General features: G+C 42.0%; 1 protein-coding gene across 1 annotated transcript; it reads right to left on the minus strand.

The window, feature by feature from the left end:
- Nucleotides 1-2,355: 2,355 nt before the first annotated feature.
- On the minus strand, nucleotides 2,356-13,023 carry LOC311098716 (proteasome subunit alpha type-7-like). Its single transcript, XM_084139254.1, has 7 exons — nucleotides 12,810-13,023; nucleotides 5,092-5,218; nucleotides 4,888-5,012; nucleotides 3,680-3,802; nucleotides 3,293-3,412; nucleotides 2,942-3,004; nucleotides 2,356-2,823 (listed from the first exon to the last, which is right to left on the minus strand). The coding sequence occupies exons 1-7, from the start codon at nucleotides 12,909-12,911 to the stop codon at nucleotides 2,728-2,730; spliced, it is 756 nt and encodes a 251-aa protein (XP_083995380.1). The 5' UTR covers nucleotides 12,912-13,023; the 3' UTR covers nucleotides 2,356-2,727.
- Nucleotides 13,024-16,794: the final 3,771 nt, after the last annotated feature.

Raw genomic sequence — 16,794 nt, forward strand, 5'->3', positions numbered from 1 at the left:
GTTTGCTGATGTCAACGTTGTCAACAGAGTGCCCTGTGGTGGTGGTGGGGTTATGGGCAGGCATAAGCTACAGACATCGAACACAATTGCATTTTATCGAAAGGCAATTTCAATGCACAGAGATACCTTGACGAGATCCTGAGGCCCATTGTCGTGCCATTCATCCGCCGCCATCCCCTCATGTTTCAGCGTGATAATGCACAGCCCCATGTCGCAAGGATCTGTACATAATTCCTGGAAACTGAAAATGGCCCTGTTCTTCCATGGCCTGCATACTCACCAGACATGTCATCCATTGAACATGTTTGGGATGCTCTGGATCAATGTGTTCGACAGCGTGTTCAAGTTCCCACCAATATCCAGCAACTTCGCAAAGCCATTGAAGAGGAGTGAGACAACATTCCACAGGCCACAATCAACAGCCTGATCAACTCTATGCAAAGGATATGTCGCACTGCATGAGGCAAATGGTGGTCACACCAGATACTGACTTGTTTTCTGATCCACGCCCCTACCAACAGGTGCATATCTGTATTCCCAGTCATGTGAAATCCATAGATTTTAATGTATTTATTTTACCTTTATTTAACTAGGCAAGTCAGTTAAGAACAAATTCTTATTTACAACGACGGCCTACACCGGCCAAACCCGGACGATGCTGGGCCAATTGTGTGCCGCCCTATGGGACTCCCAATCATGGCCAGTTGTGATACAGTCTGGAATCGAACCAGGGGTCTGTAGTGACGCCTCAAGCACTGAGATGCAGTGCCTTAGACCACTGCGCCACTCGGGAGATTAGGCATTAAGGCCTAATGAATGTATTTCAATTGACTATTTTCCTTATATGATCTGTAACTCAGTAAAATCTTTGAAGTTGTTGCATGTTGGGTTTATATTTTTGTTCAGTGTAGATAACCTCTGTCTGAGAGGATTAACCTGAGTGAACTTGGAGAAAGTTATAGTAGCTTATTTTGATGTAATTTGGCTTCACTTTCAATCACTACCCCAAGCATTAAAAAAAACAGTATTTGTCTGTTGTCTGTCTCCGTCAGCATAATCATTTTACAAGAGCTTCTGACATACAAAAGAGCGTCAACATACATCTCATTGAATTACGAAATGAACATGTCAGTGTGTGGTGTGTGGATTCAAAAAATGGAAAGCTCAGCACTACGATCGTCTTTAACACTGCCACAGCAGTCAAGGCATCCACTCAGGAAATCCTGGCTGGGGGAGTTGACTAAATGAAGGACTTTACCATTCACCATTATGTCTTTGGTGAGAGTCACAAGGACCCCCCGGGGCTTTTCAGCAGAACTCGGCAGCACAACTTTTCAAAGGGCTCCAGATTAAAGTTTCCCACTGGGGTCTGAGGCCAGAATTCCATTAAGCAGGCCTACCACACCGCTGGCCATAATTGTGTCTTTAAAAATTCAGAGCAGCGGTTGCTTGATAAGCGAATTTAGGGTGAAATAAAAGGAGGAAGTGAGGCAAGAAAGGAGGGAAGAGGCACCCCCCCCAAAAAAAAATAAATAGTGTTTCCAGATATCTATGAAATATTACCTATCATTATTTACAATGAGTGAAATGGTGGTAAAAAAAATATTCATGGGAGTAGACTGCTGATTGGCCAGCTCAACCAATTATCATGTTCTATGAGGAAACAGCAAGCATTTCTGAAACAGTCTAAGATATGAGAGTGTCTTTTGGGGGGGGGGTTCTCCAATTTATGATTTGGCCAATATGAGCATAACAAGTCAACATTATTTGGGTACGAGTTAACAGAATATGAACTTTTACAAGTGAGATTTTCACTGGACAGTTGCTTTAAATGACTGAGGGAGAGGTGAGCACTTCATAAAGCAGTCTGTCTGGAGCCTGGGCTACTCCTGTAGGAGTGAAGGTCCTAAAGAACGCTGATAAATGGAAACATTGCCAGTATGATTGTTGAGTCTACTACTGCCTCTGCTAGATTGAGGAATAATAGTGATCTTTTTGTACACTGCTGGGTATGATATTGAAGTAAAGAAGGAAAAAATGACACATTTTGACAAAGCCGTGGGTCAAAACAAGGAATAAGTTATTAAATAATCCTTGATTGATTCCTGTCTTAATTTTAGTTGATATGGTATAATGCCCTTTTGCTTCCATTTTGAAGATGAGAGTACTACAGTATATCTTTTTTAATCTGTGATAAGGTGCTCGATTTCTGCTTGCAGAAAAATATTATTTTAGCACCAGCACGTCACAAAGATAACATAATGAATCTGAAGAAAGTAACACTGTCACCATAATGCAATGAATGCTATAGAAGTCAGAAAATAATAGGGCATCTTGTGAATAAAAACAAAGATGGTACATAAACAAGTTGACTTTATTAAGTATTTTGATCCAATAACATTCACTTCAAAGAAGTTCAACAACATACTGTTTGTTACCTTAAGTGGGCAGAGGGGAGACCTCATTGTAGGTCTGAATCCTAACTTGAGATCCATACATTTGACTTAGACTTCCACATAAACCATGCATTGATGGCAATGTGAGATTTGTGTGACTAACTCAACATACCAACCTAGATCAAGTTAAGATTCAGCCCTTAGTGTGTGACATGAAAGCTGTTTTTGGGCCTGTAAACCTTTGGAACTGTAAACACGTTTGGATGTTTGCAGACCAAATATGCTGCCTTCACGGAAGTGCTTAATGAAAGCCAGTGGTTCAGTAACGACTTCAAGTAGACTTCTTCTGTTTTTTCTTCTCTGCCTCCTCTTCCTTCTCTTTCTCTATCTCAGCAACCAGGGTCTCAATTTCTTTGGACTCCAATAACTACATGGAGTAGAAAATACAGCAATTAGCCCATAGACACAAATACATTTGCAAAGCAGTAAATACTAGGACAAGAGACCAAGACCCTAAGAAAAAGAAAACTCCTTGATGAGATTACCTTCAGTGGCTGGTTTCTTCTAATCACAGCAAGTTCAATGTTCTTCCCACCAGACTGAACCACCTGTAGACATAGTTCAAAGGCAAATGTACGCATATAAATATGCCTGATGGCTTTCAGGTGCAAACCTATGCTGAATTGCAAATTGACCCCCTTCCCTTGCCCCTAGACAATGTATGTAACATCCAGAATTCCTGTAGGTATAAATAATATGCTAATTGTGTAGCTCTATCTTGCCCTCTAATTGGCTAGGTGGCATTTTTGCCATACTGGATATACCAATTCAATTGCCTCAGATCTAGAAGTGCCTAAGGAGTAGGGGTTAGGGGTCAGTTTGGAATTTGACCTCACCTCAAGCAAGGCTTTGATGGCCAGCTTTATCGCCTCATTGTCAGTGGCGATGGCTTCGTCTGTGTAGTTCTTCTCCAGGAACTCCCTCACTGTCTTAGCACTACGGCCAATCGCATTTGCCTGAACAAAGGGATGGGAAACAAATCAGTACCTCAGTATTTCTAAACAATAAAAGAAAAACAATTTAAAAATACACCTCAAAAGGAAAATGTTGTTCTCCTACTAATGTTGATTTAAAAAAACAGACCTGAACATTTAGGATAAGAAATGTTCAAATTTTTGCTACGATACACTTCAGGCACACTAGTTATAGACACTATAGCTGTGAAGAAAGTTAAACATATTTGGCTGTGGAGAAAGGTAAGGAATCTTTGTGGATTGGCTGACCTTCCATGCATGGTATGTTCCAGAGGGGTCAGTCTGATAGAGCCTGGGGGTCCCATCACAGTCAAAACCCACGATCAAGGCAGAAATGCCAAACGGTCTGCGTCCATTGCTCTGAGTGTAGCGCTACAGAATTAAAATATCAAAACCGGTTATGAACACAAAACTGACCTTCAAAGACCATTCAGTCAGGCATCATCTGAACTGGGGGGGGGGGTTATGTAGTTAGTAATTAGAGATCAAATATCCACACAAACATCTTTTTCATTTCCTCTTTGCTTCACCTCATCAAAATACAAGTCCCACATAAGCTACTGCTTTCTGGCACACATGCATGGGGTTTTTATTATTATTTTTGGAGTCTCATGGGTGGCAATAGAGCCCCACAGTGAAGTTGTCATAATACCCATAAAACCTAGCGGTCAAACAGGGAAATTATTCCAATCGGTTTTCCACCATTCATGTTTCCCATAGGGGATTTTAGAAACACTTAAAGTAAGGGCTGTGTTTCGTCTAGGCTTACCCTGGCATGAGTTTTGATAACCATGTAAATCTCTCTCGGACAAGGTGACTTATCAATATATTCAGCTCTATTTACTCTCAGATTCGAAAATGCTAATTAGCATCAAAGTAGACATCATGCAAGACTACAAATCCCTGCAAGATCCTAGATGACACCTTTGCTAACAGGTTGTGTCAATTTAAAACTTGGTCAAGACAGTTCACAGAATTGTCAATTTAAAGAAATGTAGCCAATTTATATATTACTAAATTTGGCTAACATTAGATAGTTAATCCAGAGATTATTACCTTTGCCTCGATTCGGCAGCCTCATCCAGATCATCATGGCATTTGTAGTTCTTCATGATAGCCATATTAGCAGCTAATTAGCATTTCATTTTGGGGGGGTAAATACAGGCAAATATATTGATAAAAGTCACCTTGTCCTAAAGACATTTACTCGGTTATCACAATGTCATGCCAGGGTAAGCCTACACGAAAATAGCCCTAATTTTAATTTTCTAAAATTCTCTATGGGGAAAAATGTATGGTGGAAAAACGATTGGAACCATTTCCTTGTTTGACCTCTAGGTTTTGTGGGTATTATGACTCATACTGTGGTACTCTATGCAAAGCCGTTAGGGGCTGTTTGTTCTTAGTTCGAGGGACGGGGTCTACCTGTTTAAGTATGGCGATGTAGGCTATCCTACCTGTTTCAGGGTGGCGATGTGTCGTGTGATGTACTCCACGGTCACTGGGTCCTCCACAGTGAGCCTGTGACTCTGGCACTCCACACGAGCTCTGTTGATCACGATGCGGGCATCTGCTGTCAGACCTGACAGACAGCTAGTTAAATAAGATCAAACCTTCCAGCTGGTTTCAATTTCAAGCAAATTAATGAAGTTTATAGGTACCTGCGAATGCCATACAGACATGGTCGTCTAGGGCGCATATTTTGCGGACTGTTCTTTCCTCTTGTAGCTTACCCACGGACTTCTTCTCAACTCCAAGGACAACAATGTCTTTGCCCCTGATGCCCACCTAATGTTATAGGAATAAATGGGGAAATTAAACAGTCAGCTAGCTATTTAAACAAACAGTGCATGCGCTCTGTGACAGTTAGCTAGCGAGCTTTGCTAAGTAACTGTTAGCTTGCTAGCTAAGTAATCACACTGAAATTATTATGCAAGCAAACATATTCCATATAATAGCATTCAATTATAGAACATGATAGTTAGCTAGCTAGTAGTTGCTAGTAAATTGAGTTAGCTAGCTATAGCTATCAATTTGGGATGTCACTAGTTACCACAGCCACAAGGTCATAAACCCCACCTATTTTGACCATTTCTCATCTTTAAGGGTAGGAAGCATGAGTTTTACTCACCAAAGTAACAACAGTGTGGTCAAAGACTTAGTAACTTAGTTGTAGTCATGATCTGTTTACCTATAACTACAACCATACAGGTGCAGCTCAATAAATTAGAATATTGTGGAAAAGTTAAGTCATTTCAATAATTCAATTGACAAAGTGAAACTCATATTGTGGATTAATTACACAAAAAGTGAAATAGTTCAAGCCTGTATTTGTTTTAATCTTGATGATTACGGCTTACAGCTCATGAAAACCCCAAATTCAGTATCTCAGAAAATTAGAATATGACATAAGACCAGTGAAAAAATGAAATGTAATACAGACATGTCGGCCTTCTGAAAAGTATGTTCTTGTACATGCAGTCAGTACTTGGTTGGGGCTCCTTTTGCATGAATCACTGTATCTATGCGGCGTGGCATGGAGTCGATCAGCCTGTGGCACTGCTGAGGTATTATGGAAGCCCAGGTTGCTTCGATAGCGGCCTTCAGCTCGTCTGCATTGTTGGGTCTCGTGTCTCTCATCTACCTCTTGACAATACCCCATCAATTCTCTATGGGGTTCAGATCAGGCGAGTTTGCTGGCCAATCAAGCACAGTAATCCCATGGTCATTGAACCAGGTATTGGTACCTTTGGCAGTGTGGGCAGGTGCCAAGTCCTGCTGGAAAATGAAATCAGCATCTCCATAAAGCTTGTCAGCAGAAGGAAGCATGAAGTACTCTAACATTTCCTGGTAGACGGCTGAGTTGACTTTGGACTTGATGAAACACAGTGGACCAACACCAGAAGATGACATGGCTCCCCAAATCATCACTGACTGTGGAAACTTCACACTGGACTTCAAGCAACTTGGATTCTGTGCCTCTCCACTCTTCCTCCAGACTCTGGGACCTTGATTGCCAAATGAAATGCAAAATTTACTTTAATCTGAAAAGAGGACTTTGGACCACTGAGCGATAGACCAGTTATTTTTCTCCTTAGCCCAGGTAAGACGCTTCTGCCGTTGCCTCTGGTTCAGGAGTGGCTTGACACGAGGAATGCGACAGTTGTAGACCATTTCCTGGATACGTCTGTGCGTGGTGGCTCTTGATGCACTGCCTCCTGCCTCAGTCCACTCCTTGTGAAGCTCTCCCACATTTTTGAATGGCCTTTGCTTGACAATCGTCAAGGCTCCGGTTATCCCTGTTGCTTGTGCACCTTTTCCTACCACACTTCTTCCTTCCACTCGATTTACCATGAATATGCTTGGATACAGCACTCTGTGAACAGCCAGCTTCTTTAGCAATGATCTTTTGAGGCTTTCCCTCCTTGTGGAGGGTGTTGATGACTGTCTTCTGCACAACTGTCAAGTCAGCAGTCTTCCCCATGATTGTGAAGCCTACTGAACTGGACTGAGATACCATTTAAAGGCTCAGGAAACCTTTGCAGGTGTTTTGAGTTAGTTCGCTGATTAGAGTGTGACACCTTGAGTCTACAATATTAAACTTTTTCACAATATTCTAATTTTCTGAGATACTGAATTTGGGGTTTTCATGAGCTGTAAGCCGTAACCATCAAGATTAAAACAAATATAGCCTTGAACTATTTCAATTTTTGTGTAATTAATCCACGATATGAGTTTCACTTTGTCAATTGAATTATTGAAATTACTTAACTTTTCCACAATATTCTAATTTATTGAGCTGCACTTGTAGTTACGTTTTAGCGTTTTTACATATTTATTAACTTATTTCCAGATATCTTCGTAACTACCCACAATTCACTATTTCTCACCGTCATACGGCGACCCGGTGCTAGATCCAGCTGGTTAACGTTAGCTACTAGCCATGCTAGCATGTAATTACATTCCAAACCAAGTGTTGGAGCTGGTGAGCTAATATGTACATCCATAAACAAGAAAAATTCATGCGAAAAACTGCAACGCCTCTTCTCCTGTGCATTTGGTAGTGGTATTCAAGTGAGCGTTGTAGTAGTTTTCCGTCATTTGTAGCCAGTTACTCCTTACTTGCAGTGCAGTGCAAGTAAGGAGTAACGACTCATTTGTTGCCCAAAAACGAGACGCAAACTTTGATGTCGGAACCATTTGAAGTGAGTAGATTGGAGTATGGGAACCGTGCGCACATCTACTGTATGCGGTGCTCATTTCACCCAGGACTTTGACGGCTTACTATAACCAGTGGAAGGCAGGATTCAGAATGAGACTGACTGAAACCAGGTGCTGTGCCGACGTTGATTGTGAAGCCTGCAACCATTATTTCCTACCGACCTACCAGTACATTGCGAGACAGCCTACAAGGGGGAGGTGAGGGCCTGGCAGAGTGGTGCCAGGAAAATAACCTCTCCCTCAACATCAACTAAACAAAGGAGCTGATCGTGGACTTCAGGAGACAGCAGAGGGAGCACGCCCCCATCCACATCGACAGGCCGCAGTGGAGAAGGTGAAAAGCTACAAGTTCCTCGGTGTACACATCACTGACAATCTGAAAAGGTCCACCCACACAGACAGTGTGGTGAAGAAGGTGCAACAGCACTTGTTCAACCTCGGGAGACTGAAGAAACTTGGCCCCTAAGACCCTCAAAAACGTTTACAGATGCATCATTGAGAGCATCCTGTCAGACTTTATCACCGCCCGAGAGACTGAAAAACAGCTTCTATCTCAAGGCCATCAGACTGTTAAATAGCCATCACTAGCCAGCCTCCACCCAGTACCCTACCCTGAACTTAGTCACTGTCACTAGCCGGCTACCATCCGGTTACTCATCCCTGCACATTAGAGGCTGCTGCCCTATGTACATACAGTGAGGGAAAAAAGTATTTGATCCCCTGCTGATTTTGTACGTTTGCCCACTGACAAAAAAATGATCAGTCTATAATTTTAATGGTAGGTTTATTTGAACAGTGAGAGACAGAATTTTAAAAAAAATCCAGAAAAATGCATGTCAAAAATGTTATAAATTGATTTGCATTTTAATGAGGGAAATAAGTATTTGACCCCTCTGCAAAACATGACTTAGTACTTGGTGGCAAAACCCTTGTTGGCAATCACAGAGGTCAGACATTTCTTGTAGTTGGCCACCAGGTTTGCACACATCTCAGGAGGGATTTTGTCCCACTCCTCTTTGCAGATCTTCTCCAAGTCATTAAAGGTTTCGAGGCTGACGTTTGGCAACTCGAACCTTCAGCTCCCTCCACAGATTTTCTATGGGATTAAGGTCTGGAGACTGTCTAGGCCACTCCAGGACCTTAATGTGCTTCTTCTTGAGCCACTCCTTTGTTGCCTTGGCCGTGTGTTTTGGGTCATTGTCATGCTGGAATACCCATCCACAACCCATTTTCAATGCCCTGGCTGAGGGAAGGAGGTTCTCACCCAAGATTTGACGTTACATGGCCCCGTCCATCGTCCCTTTTGATGCGGTGAAGTTGTCCTGTCCCCTTAGCAGAAAAACACCCCCAAAGCATAATGTTTCCACCTCCATGTTTGACGGTGGGGATGGTGTTCCTGGGGTCATAGGCAGCATTCCTCCTCCTCCAAACACGTCGAGTTGAGTTGATGCCAAAGAGCTTAATTTTGGTCTCATCTGACCACAACACTTTCACCCAGTTCTCCTCTGAATCATTCAGATGCTCATTGGCAAACTTCAGACGGGCCTGTATATGTGCTTTCTTGAGCAGGGGGACCTTGCGGGCGCTGCAGGATTTCAGTCCTTCACGGCGTAGTGTGTTACCAATTGTTTTCTTGGTGACTATGGTCCCAGCTGCCTTGAGATCATTGACAAGATCCTCCCGTGTAGTTCTGGGCTGATTCCTCACCGTTCTCATGATCATTGCAACTCCACGAGGGCCAAGAAACACGAGCAATTGACATTAGACCAGTGGAAATCCAACCTCCGTGTCTTTGTGAGACGCAGAGTAGGTGAAGGTTTTATCTCTGCATGTGTGATTCCCACTGTGAAGTATGGAGGAGGAGATGTAATGGTGCATTGCTGGTGACACGGTCTGTGATTTATTTAGAATTCAAGGCACGGCACGCTTAACCAGCATGGCTACAACATTCTGCAGCGATACGCCATCCCATCTGGTTTGCGCTTAGTGGGACTATCATTTGTTTTTCAACAGGACAATGGCCTGAAACACACTTCCAGGCTGTGTAAGGGCTATTTGACCAAGGAGAGTGATGGAGTGCTGCATCAGATGACCTGGCCTCCACAATCCCCTGACCTCAACCCAATTGAGATGGTTTGGGGATGAGTCGGACTGTAGAGTGAAGGAAAAGCAGCCAACAAGTGCTCAGCATGTGGGAACTCATTCAAGACTGTTGGACAAGCATTCTAGGTGAAGCTGGTTGAGAGAATGCCAAGAGTGTACAAAGCTGTCATCAAGGCAAAGGGTGGCTATTTGAAGAATCTCAAATATGAAATATATTTAGATTTGTTTAACACATTTTTGGTTACTACATGATTCCATGTGTTATTTCATAGTTCTGTCTTCACTATTATTCCACAATGTAGAACATAGTCAAAATAAAGACAAACCCTGGAATGAGTAGGTGTGTCAACTTTTGACTGGTCCTGTATATATAATTTTTGATTACTCCGGACTCCGACATTGCTCGTCCTCATATAATTCTATAATTCTTAATTCCATTATTTTCCTTTTAGATTTGTTTGTATTGCTGTGCATTGTTAGATATTACTGCACTGTTGGAGCTAGGAACATAAGCATTTCGCTACACCTGCAATAACATCTGCTAAATATGTATGCGACCAATAAAATTTGATTTGGAGATAAACCGGGTACATTCAATGTGAATTTACCTCATTATCGCTATTGGATTAGCTAGCTGACTCTCCCTCTGAAGGAGTCTCCTTGGCTCTTTGACTTTGGTAACTAACTCAGCCGTCAATCGGTAAGTCCCTGCTCTCCACTTTATATCTGCTGGCTTTTTTTGTTGTTGTGTTCTGTTGGTTCCTGCCTGTGTTAGACTAGTTGTTCTCTGTCTTACTAAACTCAGCAAAAAAAGAAATGTCCTCTCACTGTCAACTGCGTTTATTTTCAGCAAACCTAACATGTGTAACTATTTGTATGAACATAACAAGAATCAACAACTGAGCGATAAACTGAACAAGTTCCACAGACATGTGACTAACAGAAATTGAATAATGTGTCCCTGAACAAAGGGGGGGGGGGGGTCAAAATCAAAAGTAACAGTCAGTATCTGGTGTGGCCACCAGCTGCATTAAGTACTGCAGTGCATCTCCTCCACATGGACTGCACCAGATTTGCCAGTTCTTGCTGTGAGATGTTACCCCACTCTTCCATCAAGGCACCTGCAAGTTCACAGACATTTCTGGGGGGAATGGCCCTAGCCCTCAACCTCCAATCCAACAGGTCCCAGACGTGCTCAATGGGATTGAGATCCGGGCTCTTCGCTGGCCATGGCAGAACACTGACATTCCTGTCTTGCAGGAAATCACGCACAGAACGAGCAGTATGGCTGGTGGCATTGTCATGCTGGAGGGTCATGTCAGAATGAGCCTGCAGGAAGGGTACCACATGAGGGAGGAGGATGTCTTCCCTGTAACGCACAGCGTTGAGATTGCCTGCAATGACAAGCTCAGTCCGATGATGCTGTGACACACTGCCCCAGACCATGACAGACCTTCCACCTCCAAATTGATCCCACTCCAGAGTACAGGCCTCGGTGTAACGCTCATTCCTTCGACGATAAACGCGAATCTGACCATCACCCCTGGTGAGACAAAACCGCGACTCATCAGTGAAGAGCACTTTTTGCCAGACGGTGGGTTTGTGCCCATAGGCGTCGTTGTTGCTGGTGATGTCTGGTGAGGACCTGCCTTACAACAGGCCTACAAGCCCTCAGTCCAGCCTCTCTCAGCCTATTGCGGACAGTCTGAGCACTGATGGAGGGATTGTGCATTCCTGGTGTAACTCAGGCAGTTGTTGTTGCCATCCTGTACCTGTCCCGCAGGTGTGATTTTCGGATGTACCGATCCTGTGCAGGTGTTGTTACACGTGGTCTGCCACTGTGAGGACGATCAGCTATCCGTCCTGTCTCCCTGTAGCGCTGTCTTAGGCGTCTGACAGTACGGACATTGCAATTGATTGCCCTGGCCACATCTGCAGTCCTCATGTCTCCTTGCAGCATGCCTAAGGCACGTTCACGCATATGAGCAGGGACCCTGGGCATCTTTATTTTGGTGTTTTTCAGAGTCAGTAGAAAGGCCTCTTTAGTGTCCTAAGTTTTCATAACTGTGACCTTAATTGCCTACTGGTCTGTAAACTGTCTTAACCACATTAATTGTTTATGGTTCATTGAATAAGCATGGGAAACAGTGTTTAAACCCTTTACAATTAAGATCTGTGAAGTTATTTGGATTTTTTAAATTATCTTTGAAAGACAGGGTCCTGAAAAAGGGACGTTTCTTTTTTTGCTGAGTTTACTTAGCTATATTGACCGTGGTGGTTGGCTAGCTAGGCTAGTTCTGGTTAGCTAGCAGGCTAAATGACTGCATATACTGGTAATATTATTTGATAACTGTTTAGATGGCGTTATAATGTCCAACACTTTGGTTTACTTTAATGTAGCTGTAATCTAGGTGTTGATAGCAACCGGCTGACTCACGTAGTACTACCGTTAGCAGGCTAGTAGGGCTAACCTTAGCAGGCTAGTTGACTAGCAACCTTGCAAGCTGATTTGTAACAACTTCATAAAGTATTTGCTTGTAAATTGGCTGAAATTTTAATTTCAACCAGTAGTCATGAGCAAGCCAGTAGTCATCATGCAAACGATTTGGTTTAATTTGAAATTATTTGTGTTGGAATTTTGATTATATGGAATAGGCTGGGTTGCCAGTCCTCTATATTAGGTCACATCCCGCAAATGTTATTTCCAGCATGATTTCTTCAGATCAGTTTTATTTAATAACTCCAAAAATAGAAAAGTGAGGTGTAACTTTGTATTGGGACTATTTCAAGCGTATTCTAATGCAAATCTGTGGTTAAGTTTATGCTACCTACCCTTAACAAATCTGATTTTAAACCTAACTAACCTTATGCATAACCTTAAATTATGACTAAAAAGCACATTTTTGTTTTCATGAATTTTTATAATATAGCCAATTTTGACTGTGGCTGTGGTCACTAGTGGAAACCATCAATTTGCTCCTTCATCACCGTCACAAAAAGTTATCGTTAGCTAAGTGACACAGCTAACAGCTGCTTATCAGCTTCATAAACTTACAGCGGTGGAGCCTTTCTTCACAGCCTCTTGTGCATATTCCACCTGAAAAAGGTGACCGTCAGGAGAAAACACAGTGATCGCCCTATCATATCTTGCTGCCATTATGTTGTTGCTAGAAACAAATGCAGTGAAATTTTGAAAAAGTGTAACTACTCAGCTAGTGAATGTTTGCTAGCCAGTTTCTCGTGTGTGCAATCACAGCGCGCATGCGCTTGAACTCTGAACTTGGACGATTTCAATTATGAGCGTTTCCCTAAGAAAATACCCATCATTAAAAATGATCCAAGTGCAACATTTTATTTCACTCTCCATAACTCCAACATATTTCATAAGTGTGGTTCGGGACCATTGTAAGGGGTTGATACAGACATTTTCAGCGCTGTTTGTACCCTTTCCGGAGTATTGTATTTTCCAATCCCCTGGGTTGATTTTGATTATTCCACTACTAGAAAGGGGTTGAACATATTGTATTGTTTTTATACGTCTTAATATAACGTCTTAATAATATCTCACAAAGATAAATATGTTAATGGTATTTAATCGTTGACCCCTCTAATGGACTCGCTACTACGTTACAGAATAGCGTCCTATTCTATTACCGTTCTCCTAGAAGCAGGATATTATGCTGGCAGCGCGATCGCGGATAATTTGTTTCAAAATAAGATTTGCCCTGCAAAGACATACTAAACTAGGAATATCGATTTGTTTTTGCACTCCAGTGCAGTACAACTGTTTTTCGCAGCATTGCAACGCTTTGAAAAAAATGTATTCATAATTTGAGGTATTTTGTTTTAAATTTTATAATATTATTTATACCAGCATTTATTTTGAAAGTTTACACATACTGGTATGTTAAAAGCTATTGTGTACGCTATATATTTAAAGAAATACACTTAATAAAATACAGATATACATTATTTGAATTATTCAGTCTGCATAACTTAAATGGGTCTCTTGTGCTGGGCAACTAGTTTAATACAGAGTACTGGTGACTCCTTACTCCACCCACTCCATTCACTGCAATACATGGCATATGGGATACTTATTGGCTTGTAAATAACTTTTCTACCTGTCTCAGCTAAAGTTGGGTGGGAAATACTCAGTAGGGTCTCTACTGACCAAATATGGTCCTGAAATCAATACACGCTCTACAAAAAGAAAGAAACACAATAGCCTAACGTTTTTATCAAAATGAAATCTAATGTATTTACAAGTTAAATGTAATGAATATTAACCAGGCCACAGTATAATCTCGCTTTCTGAACAGCAATGCCTTTATTTTTTATTTTTTACAAGTTGTAGGCTGATATGTGCTTCTTATCTGTCAAGGTTAGCAGTATACAGTAAAGGCATATTAACTAGTTTTTTAAAAAGTATAACATAGACAAGATTATTTATAAACTAGATTGTCATGATTATCGATCAAGGTCAGCAAAGCCACTTTTTGTAGAGTTTAAAATGCATTACAAGAGACAACAAGGCTGACGGTACTAAGTATAATCAAGCTTTCAGAACAAATATGCCGTTATCGGCCTCTGTGTTGCTTTTCTATCAAGGTTAGCAGTATACTGTAAAGGCCTATTAACCAAGTTTTCAAAGCCAATAACAGAGATAAGATTGAACGATAATCATCACGGCTCTGTATTATCTATCAAGGTCAGCAAGTTTAAAATAGTTTAAAATGTATTATGTAGTAATTTTCTCTCTGATTACTCATATAAAACATACTCTTGCATGCCATTGTGACAACTTATTCGCGTTGCACTCTAATACGACTGCTTTAGAGAATAAGCACACAAACATCACAACTACTACCGTCTGACTGTTTTCTAAAATGGGGGCACCTATGAGAAAATCATAGTTTAGTGTCACATCCACCACCAATCCATGCATTGCCAGATACTGTAATGCCAGGTATTTATATGAAGTGGAAGTATTGCATCCTTTAATTCTCATTCATACTGGTTTAAGGAATCCATCATTTTAAGATTTGATGTAATGCATTTACTGCAACTAACTATATGTTGCATATCTATGGATATAACTGTCCAATGTGACTTTTAAGTTCACAGGCACTATCACATGCTCAAAACACCACCAATTGTGCACCGTTCCAGGCACATTTGGCATAACCTCTTTGCTGTCACAAAACAGACTGTAATTCCTGACTCTCAAAATACGCAGGGGACATTAACACAAATTGTTCCTTCGGATGTGACTTAAAAAGATCATTGTATCTGTCAATTATTCGGTCACGTGTCATTGCTTAATATGTTATAATCCTCTTTAGTAAGTGGAAATTGAAGAGTTTTGGTTGTCTTTGGAATTTAAGCTTTGACCCAGATGAGTCATTCTTTGTGGATTTGTCAGAGAACAGATGACTTTTGTCTTTCTGAAGAAAATGTAGATCTTTTTCACTGTGTTTCTTTTTGTATGATACCAAATAGAACACAGCTTGCTTCAGGAATTGTTGGACCTTCTCTAAGGTAAAGCCCACAGTTGATTTTGATACTTGAGTGCAGTCAACATACCAGAGCTTTCCATGTAGTGTGTACGATTTCCCAAATTGATAATGATCTGAAAATGCTATAATACTAGATAATTCAAAGAGGTGTATGTTATATATGCAGGATATTTTATTTGTCAGGCAAAGCGATTGACCTGATGCATGTTTTGGCATGTCAAGGCTGGTCTAGGGCTGATTGAAATGTGTAAAGGTGAAACCATTACCATCACCATTAGGTTAATCTAGGTCGTTAACAGATATGCCAGTACATCAATCAATCAATCAATTTTATTTTATATAGCCCTTCTTACATCAGCTAATATCTCGAAGTGCTGTACAGAAACCCAGCCTAAAACCCCAAACAGCTAGTAATGCAGGTGTAGAAGCACGGTGGCTAGGAAAAACTCCCTAGAAAGGCGAAAACCTAGGAAGAAACCTAGAGAGGAACCAGGCTATGAGGGGTGGCCAGTCCTCTTCTGGCTGTGCCGGGTGGAGATTATAACAGAACCATGCCAAGATGTTCAAAAATGTTCATAAGTGACAAGCATGGTCAAATAATAATCAGGAATAAATCTCAGTTGGCTTTTCATAGCCGATCATTAAGAGTTTGAAAACAGCAGGTCTGGGACAGGTAGGGGTTCCATAACCGCAGGCAGAACAGTTTAAACTGGAATAGCAGCAAGGCCAGGCGGACTGGGGACAGCAAGGAGTCACCACGGCCGGTAGTCCCGACGTATGGTCCTAGGGCTCAGGTCTCTCAGTTGGCTTTTCATAGCCGATCATTAAGAGTTGAAAACAGCAGGTCTGGGACAGGTAGGGGTTTCGTAGCCGCAGGCAGAACAGTTGAAACTGGAATAGCAGCAAGGCCAGGCGGACTGGGGACAGCAAGGTGTCATCATGCCCGGTAGTCCTGACGTATGGTCCTAGGGCTCAGGTTCTCAGAGAGAAAGAGAGAACGAGAGAATTAGAGAGAGCATACTTAAATTCACACAGGACACTGGATAAGACAGGAGAAGTACTCCAGGTATAACCAACTAACCCCAGCCCCCCGACACATAAACTACTGCAGCATAAATACTGGAGGCTGAGACAGGAGCGGTCCGGAGACACTGTGGCCCCATCCGAAGAAACCCCCGGACAGGGCCAAACAGGAAGGATATAACCCCACCCACTCCACCAAAGCACAATCCCCGCATCACCAGAGGGATATCCCCAACCACCAACTTACAATCCTGAGACAAGGCCGAGTATAGCCCACAGAGGTCTCCACCACAGCACAAACCAAGGGGGGGGCGCCAACCCAGACAGGAAGATCACGTCAGTAACTCAACCCACTCAAGTGACGCACCCCTCCCAGGGACGGCATGAAAGAGCACCAGCAAGCCAGTGACTCAGCCCCTGCATCATTGTTTACATGGTGTCTTTGTCTTTGTTTACTGATATTTACAACTGATATTCAACACAACAACAGTACATTAA

This window comes from Coregonus lavaretus (assembly GCF_964263955.1).
Source record: "Coregonus lavaretus genome assembly, chromosome: 23".
In the NCBI taxonomy this organism is placed as follows: domain Eukaryota; kingdom Metazoa; phylum Chordata; class Actinopteri; order Salmoniformes; family Salmonidae; genus Coregonus; species Coregonus lavaretus.